This window comes from Mytilus edulis, chromosome 2, assembly GCF_963676685.1.
Source record: "Mytilus edulis chromosome 2, xbMytEdul2.2, whole genome shotgun sequence".
Classification (NCBI taxonomy): Eukaryota; Metazoa; Mollusca; class Bivalvia; order Mytilida; family Mytilidae; genus Mytilus; species Mytilus edulis.
Window position 1 is genome coordinate 65,408,814 of NC_092345.1, and position 8,629 is coordinate 65,417,442.

An 8,629-nucleotide genomic window follows, 5' to 3' on the forward strand; every position below is an offset into this window, starting at 1 on the left:
TATATGACGCGAAAATAAAGATTTTTACTATATAACCATCACATATTTACTCAAGAAATTTTAAAAAATTAATGTATACAAGTTTTGTGAACGAACTGTTTATTTTGATGCTGTATAATGCTAATGACGTTTTAAATTAGTACGTTATAAAATCATTACAACATATGGCATATTCTACATTTAAAATAATACAACAAATGTAACTTTATGTGTATCCACCAATCAACAAAACCAAAGTAAAGGTTATTGTCAACAGAGTTGTCAAGACTAGCAACAGCACAAAGAAGAACCAATCAATGATAGCAGACACGTCTTTCCAACTAAGCAGATCATCATGGTCGTCACAGCCGAATGATTTATTATCGTCTCCTTTATTAGTAGACACAGAGTTTTTACAACATCCTCGCCAACAAGAAAGAGGAACACAGCAGCCTCGAATTAATTTGTAAACCCATTTCGGAACTGGAACGGCATCATCTCTGAAGTTGAGCCTGATTACAATCACGGTAGCAAAAACACAGAAGACACCAAGAACAAGCGTCATAGCTAAATATACAGCTGAAACAAAAAATTGAAAACATGTATCATCATGATGGTTATAAGTTGAATGGTTTCCTTTTGTAAGTGTAGCAACTGAAATTATGTTAGTATTAAGTTTTTACACGTTTCAAATATACTGCTTACATTTATTTTAACGAAGGGTCCTTGGAAAAGTTTTGTTTTTAGGACCATGTTTCATGAAATTAACGGTTTCTCTAGGCTGATTAGTTTGAAAAACGTTTTAGTGTCTTTGGCTTTCTCCATGGCGTTGTCAGTTTATTTTCGATCTATGAGTTTGACTCTGGTATCTTTCGTCGCTCTTTTCTTGACTATTCTGAGTATTATTGTGGCATTATCAATTTGAAATAAAAATAAAATGCTGCAAAAGGCAAATGACAAAAATTTCAAAGTTTGATTGAAATACATTAGGAAATATTAACTGATGTTTATCTTTTAAATAATAGACGTATCTGCCCGCAAGTCTCAGATTAAATCATGCTTATAAATTCTGGATCTTTTTACTTTATTTTAAACAATATTTAGCATTTCACTTACAGAGATATGATATATGTACTGCGGAAGCAGGCATACTGTCGGTCACCAAAGTTAAAAGGACAGCCAAAGCCAGCAGTACAGTGATTGAAAACCCTATCTTTTCTCCCGAATCAACCGGGAGTACAAATACAAGTATCTGTAAAAAGGCTACAAGCAGTACTGGTAGGATGACTCCAGTTACGTAATACGGAGGTTTTCGTCGTAGAGTGATTACAAACTCTAGTACAGGATACGTCTTTACTGATCCAGATACTTTAGTCTCTGTAAGATCTTTCGCTTTAACTTCTGACCCTGTCACAGCCCACTCGCCGTTTTCTCTGGAAAAAGATAGGGCGATAGGGATATAAACGAAAAAAAAAATAATAAATAAAACCTCGTTTACTGTAAGGAATATTTGGATTACGAAAATTGTGAATTGAAATTCCTCTATTTACGTTATTCATATATTTGTAATTTGTGCGCATTTGTAAAATACAATATTGTTTGAAGGCGCACTAGCTACGAGATATATAAAAACTATAAAATATGATCGTTTCTGTTCAATCTTTAATGAAAGTGAAACAGTGAATATTAAATCGCTTTAGAAGCCAGTATGATTCAAAATTGTTAAAATAAGCTAAGGAGCATTGATGATAAATTATTCACTTGCAATTGAATATTTCCACCTCATTGAATTCGTATTCATGTGAACTTCAATTTAACCTTTAGCTAGAGAGAGATGGATACCGCATGCATTGGACGTGTTTAATCATCTAAAGGAAAAGCTCGATTGTCAACATTGAATGTGAAACAAAGGTAAATTATTTGATTGACTGGTTCGATCCACAAAAAAAAAAAATCATTCTTATACAGGTAAAACAGATGATTAACTTATATCTTAATAATAAATGAAATTAAACATTACCTATAAAAATTCAATTCACGAGTCTGCTGTCTATGTATATCTATATTTATGTTTATATCACAATCGCAGTTGTTCGAAGGTCAATCTGACAGTGAATAAGAAAAAAGTAAAATCACAAAAATACTGAACTCAGAGGAAAATCAATTCGGAAAGTCCATAATCACATGGCAAAATCAAATAACAAAACGCATCAAAAATGAATGGACAAGAACTGTCATATTCCTGACTTGGTACAGGCATTTTCAAATGTAGAAAATGGTGGATTGAACCTGGTTTTATAGCTAGCTAAACCTCTCACTTGTATGACAGTCGCATCAAATTCCATTATATTGTAACCGATGCGTGAACAAAACAAACAGACACAATAGGTAAAAATGTCAAAAATAGGGGTACAGCAGTCAACATTGTGTTATCATCTTAATCACTATAAAAACAACAAATGTAACGAAGAAGCACAAAAAGGCATACATCAAATTAACATCCTTATTTTGATTATATTATACGATTTTATTTGTCTATGTAAAATGCACCCATCAAGTTCATTTTGTAAAATATCAATTTAAACACTTATAGAAAAAAGTTTCTTACGTGTAGTTCAATGAATTTTGTTATTTTTTTTATTAAATTTTAGAATTAAATTATTCGTATTTTAAGATGGCGTCTAGACTTAAAATATATATACACGACACGAAGCTACGCATCATCGAGTTCATGCCCGATATATTACCAAACAACATAAAAATACAAAATAATTCTACATCTCTAAATATTTATTGCCCATAGCAGGTGCCAAAACAGTTTCAATTAATCTAATAAATTTCAAAGATCTTAACCAAGCAACATAGTTTTTGAAATGACAAAACATTTGCATGCAAGAAAAGTGAACCGTTAGCGAGGATTTAGACTTGGGGAAAGCACATGCAAAGTACTTAGAATAAAGAAAATTGTTGACACTATTGCATGTATAGATGTTGAAATTCATTTAAAATAATATAGTTTTATTTCATACCAATGAATAATAGGGTTGGGGGAATGCTTACTGTAGGTCTTCTGTTTTTATTTCTTCATAAAGTGCCTCAAGTGTCAAATCGTCCTTAGTATACGCCCAGCTGGTCAATTCGATGCTACATGATTGTTTGTCAAAAGGATAAAAGGTTACGTCTACTTCACAATGCGTCTGGAAAATTAGGGGAAGTTCCCATTCGACAACACCCGTGTTCTCAACTTTGAACTGTAGGTAGGCGTCGTTTAATATTTTCACATCTTGTTTCCTGTTTTAAGACAAAACAATTATTTGAACATTAATATACAAAATTCAAGAACATTAATATACAAAATAGTAATACGAATAATTTAATTCTAAAATTTAATAAAAAAAATAACAAAATTCATTGAACTACACGTAAGAAACTTTTTTCTATAAGTGTTTAAATTGATATTTTACAAAATGAACTTTGCATAATATGCTATCTGGTCTAGTATCCATAAGATATTGCAAAAGTAAAAAAACCCTCATTTATTCAACTGGGTAACTCCCCAATTTTTATAATTAAATATTTCAATGCACAAACAATAACAAGATATTGTGGGACAGTTAGATTTTGGTGTGCAAGTAAAACTTGTAACCTCTACCACACTTTATGTCTGCTCCAAAATAGGATATTTAAACCCCGTGTTGTTTGTGGGTTCTTGAATTGTGTAGTTATAGACATTGTTTTTCTTGGAAGTGTTTTATTGTGTGCTTTCTTACATTATTGGTGATTCCTGTTATCCCGTCTGACTCTTAGACTATAGGCACTTTACAAATGATCGAAAAATATAGTTTTTTGTTCTGATATTTGTTGTGCATGTACTGATTTTTTTGTCATGGATGAATAACCTATATCCTATGTTTTTCTATAACATCTACATGCATATAATTACGAATTGTCAATAAAGAGTTCCGGTTTCCATATTTCGGTGTCCAGAGCGTAGAAGTAATCAGCTGTTAATGTACCACCACAGTCCAAGCCAATCTACTGTCTGTCCAATCCTTTCAAGATACAAATATATTTATTGTATATATACTAGTATACCTCAAAAACTGATATAGAGCTTGTGTTATTATTTCAAGCTCAATTTGTATCGTTCACGTAGCATTAGTTTTTTAAGACATCATATTCAAAACAGTCATGATAATCAAACATTAACGAACTCCCGATATAAAATGCTTAAACTAACGTAGTTTTATAAAATCATATCAAAAGAGATCTTCAAACTCGCAAGTCAATAACAAACTGAAAACGCCATTGGGGAAACGAAAAACGTCCAAATGACAAAAAACAACAAAGAAACTGAAGATTGAGCAAAAACAAACCACACCAAAAACCAGGAGTGATGTCATTAGTTTTGGACACCGCTATAAGTTAAAAAGCATCAATTTCTGTTTATTATATTGTCAAGGCTGTGGACTTATTGTTTAAAATAATGTTGATTTTAAAAACGTGCGTTCTGAGCGCTGCAAAGATGTCAAGTGTTATTTACTTACTACTGTTAACCAACCGGTCATTGTAAGCGTCATGGATTTAGTGTCCTACAAAATAAAAATGCCATGGAGTAGATTGAATATTAATTGTTAAAATTATTGAAAAATTAAGTTTTATATTATAGAAAGGTCATTGCACATTAGATTGCGAGATGGTGTATGCCGATACACTGAAAGCGATTGTTATCCCGATATCAATATTATTACCCTAACAATTAATTTTATTTTCTATTACATGAATACAAAATTCTTTACAGGAAATGTTTGTCATTGGCAACTTTTAATGCGTTCATAGATATAAAATTATATGATGGAATAAGTTAATTTTGAAAAAACAATGATAAATCATATTGGGGAAGTCATATTCTGTTTTAAGTTGGTGACAATTCTAATATGACGTCCTTCTTTAGCTTTAGATACAAAGCCATGTCCTAATTTCAATAAAACATGGGCTGCACGTGATTGACGTCACACTTGAAATTGCAACGTCAGATGAATTTTGAACAACGCTGGAGATCAAACTGGACATTTTTGTTGGTGTTGCTCGCTAGGAAATTAAATAAAAACATTCTAAAATTAGTTTAAATGTGTCTGTTCCTTTATTTTATTGTTAAAATGTTGATTTTCTATAACGTTTTTGGTTTATTTTGAGCGTGTATAATAGGTCCGCTTCGAAGTACAAAAGTTCAAAACCTTCCTATTATAATCGAAATAATTATATCATGCTATGCTCTATGCTCATTTTAACATGGGTAGGCATTATATTTGTCAACATGTAATACCTTGCTAACGCTCGGTATTAAGATATTGTCAAATATAATGCTTTCCCATGTTAAAATGAGCATAGAGCATGGCATGAAAGAATTATTTCTTAAACAATGCGCCATCAAAGTATCTAGGTCGTTTTAACCAAAGGCTATATACAATTGTTATTATTATTTATCAATAACTATTGCATATAGAATGTAAAATTGGGGATTTCTTGAAAGTATTTCTAGTAATATGCTGCATGCCCTGTGCGATATGCTGTTTTTGATCTACGAAAATCTTAACACAACAGCATTGGTGTGCAAACTGAATTTATACCTGTGAATAAGTTTTAATGAATCACAAATCCCTAAAAACATACGATTAAAAATAATGTAATCTCATATCGACCTAAAAAAAAGCTTTGTATACCATACCTACCAATGAATCGATCGATAACAGATTTAGTGCAGCTTTAACAGCTACTGTATCAGTTGGTCTGACCAGTCGGTCATATGTCGTCGAATCTAGTTTCTGCTTTCTCACTTCAAGCTCGCCTGCAGCCGTCCATTGTCCTTTTACAGTATATATAAGTCCTTATAATAGAAAAGAAATGATTTTCCTTCATATCTTTTTTTCTTCGATCAATTTCTCGTTTAATTCAATTACTTAGCTGTGCCTTAGTTAACTTATATGTGGAAAGTTAAATGAAGAATAATAGCTGATAAAGTATACCTTATGGGTAACTATTTAAATATGTCTAAAGGATAATGATTACCCTTTGTTCGTAAAAGTTGTCATTTTTCATTGTTGTAAATAGTAAACTATTTGATAATTTAATTTAAGATGCTCTTATTTGATTGTTACCATTCTTCGAAGTATATATTTTAGAAGTGTCTGCATGCGTAACCAAGTTTTAGCAACAATTTAAGTTTTACTCTGTATGATTGCTGTGATGTTAAACCAAAATTCGACCCTAAACCCCTAAAATATATATGATAAAGAATGTTCTTTTTTTATGACGAAATCGCTGATATTTGACTGCTAGTCAATAAGGTATCATGAGCTCAGTATTCAGTATTTCGCTATGGATTATATGCATGACATAATTTCTTATATCACCGTTGATGAATATAGAAATTAATAGGATTTAACCACAATCCCATGGGATAATGGTTAATCCCATGGGATTTTGCCCTTTTCCTTTGGAATATCGAAAATCCCATGTTTTCTAAATCAAATTGCAAATCATATTTAATAATTACAGCTGAGAAGCAATGCATTTATTGAATCCCATGTAATTCTGCACATTTTGGTTACATACATGACACTGTAGATTTAAGGAGAGGCGGCGGTGGATTTGCAAATGAGTGTTTTGCAAATTAAAAGTGTTCAGTATAAGAAGCTTTAAAGTTCCAACTCAATCATACATAGTTGATCTTAAATGTTTTAGCTATAGGTTTTATGTCCCCTTTGAAGACATTGTAAGTATTCCTACATTCAGGGCTTTCTATTTTTTATGCTTGCCTGGTGGTATCAATTTGTGTTATTCTCATAACCCGTTTATACCTTTACTCTTGTAACTTTTATTTGTCCTCGTTCGTGTATTGTTCATTTCTTTGCTTTGCTATTAATTTTTGTTTCAAAACATTTACCCGTTATTCACGTCTTTTTCAATTTTCAAAACGGAAACTATCAATTCAGTTTGCTTCATGATCTTTCTGTTTTCAATATCGGTATAGACATACAAACTATGGAAGTTATATTTTTTGTGGTACTGAAGAAAAAAAGTAAAATCACAAAAACACTGAACTAAAAATTCAAAACGGAAAGTCAATAATCATAATAAATGATAAAACACATCAAACGAATGAACAACAACTGTCATATGCCTGACTTGGTACAGAAAACACTTACCAAAGAACATCAAAAGAAAAGTCATAAAATCAATAACACTAATTTTGAATATGCCCATCTTGTTTCTCCGTACAGATCAGATGTGTAGGATGAATTATTATATCTTCATGAATTGAATAGGTGGGCTTTAATTTGTTCGTATAAATATGTAGTATAGGTGTAATTTTTTTTTATTGTTTTAAATAAACCTATATAACACATTATAACAATACAGTTTAAGTTGTCTTTAGTCGATTGTAACAATTCTTTGCTGATTAAATTGTTACCTATAGTGTCAATTAGACGAACATAGCTGATTACGTTAGATTACATATGAGAGTAGAACATACGTTCAATGGGTATACGAATTAAAACATCTGATCTAACACCAACATTAAATGTTCAAGTTACCGAATCATCTTAATTTATTTGAGATCTATTGATGTTATTTGTCAATATGTAGGTTAACATTCTTTATAAAATATAACATATGAAAACAAAACCCAATCGAAAGATGAAAGAGCGATACATTAATTGGAGGTGCGAACTAAAAAGCATAATACAAAAATTGCAAAAAAATCCATTCAATTACATGCTGAAGACATTACTTCATTCACATCCGAAACTACTTGCTCTCCTTTAAATAAAGGCAACAGTAGTATACCGCTGTTTCAATGTCAAAAATCGATTGAGAGAAAACAAATCTGGGTTATATACTAAAACGGAGGGAAACACTTAAACTATAAAAGGAAAATAACGAAACAACAGAACCATTGAAGTGCAACAAAAATAATAAACGACAATGCAACAAACATAGAAACAAATTGTTAGATAACAACTGCCATTAACTTAGAACATTTTGGACTGTTTGAGATAAAGTACTTGAATAAACTCATCATAAATACATGGATTAAAATTTTGTATTTACGCCAGACGCGCGTTTAGTCTACAATAGTTATCAAAGGTACCAGGATTATAATTGCACCGAAGGACAACCACTGGACTACTACGGGCACATAAAGAATGTGGCAGAACAAATGCGGAAAGTCCTCTATAGAAATTGGAAAATTCGGGTTTCAGCACATTTATAAGATCAGATTTTTCGAAAGGCCATTTGATTAAATATCAAAACTTCTTATTGATAAAATTGTGTGGGAATATAGTATAGAGATCGAAAAACAATGACTGGCATAGAAGGATAATTAAAAACACGTAATTTGTATGAAACATTAAAGGTTGTTTTTCTTTACATTTCAGGAACTATAATTAATTCATTCCCCCTATGCTTTAGTAGGAAACATCGTAATAATTCTGAAACTTTTTTCTATAGTAGTCAGAGAATAAGTCAAAAGGACAGAAAGTTGTAGAACAATAACTTTATATATCTATGACTAAAACACTTATTGACTGGGTTTTACTCAAACAAATACATATCGACCGTAAAATAGATTTTTTTGGTTACA

General features: G+C 31.3%; 1 protein-coding gene across 1 annotated transcript; it reads right to left on the reverse strand.

Annotated features, from left to right (window-relative positions):
- Positions 1 to 82: 82 nt before the first annotated feature.
- LOC139510968 (neuronal acetylcholine receptor subunit alpha-2-like) lies at positions 83 to 7,245 on the reverse strand. Its single transcript, XM_071297527.1, has 7 exons — positions 7,188 to 7,245; positions 5,712 to 5,866; positions 4,523 to 4,571; positions 4,019 to 4,031; positions 3,040 to 3,270; positions 1,096 to 1,412; positions 83 to 558 (listed from the first exon to the last, which is right to left on the reverse strand). Exons 1-7 carry the CDS (start codon positions 7,243 to 7,245, stop codon positions 206 to 208), a joined length of 1,176 nt encoding a protein of 391 aa, XP_071153628.1. The 3' UTR covers positions 83 to 205.
- Between the last annotated feature and the right edge of the window lie 1,384 nt (positions 7,246 to 8,629).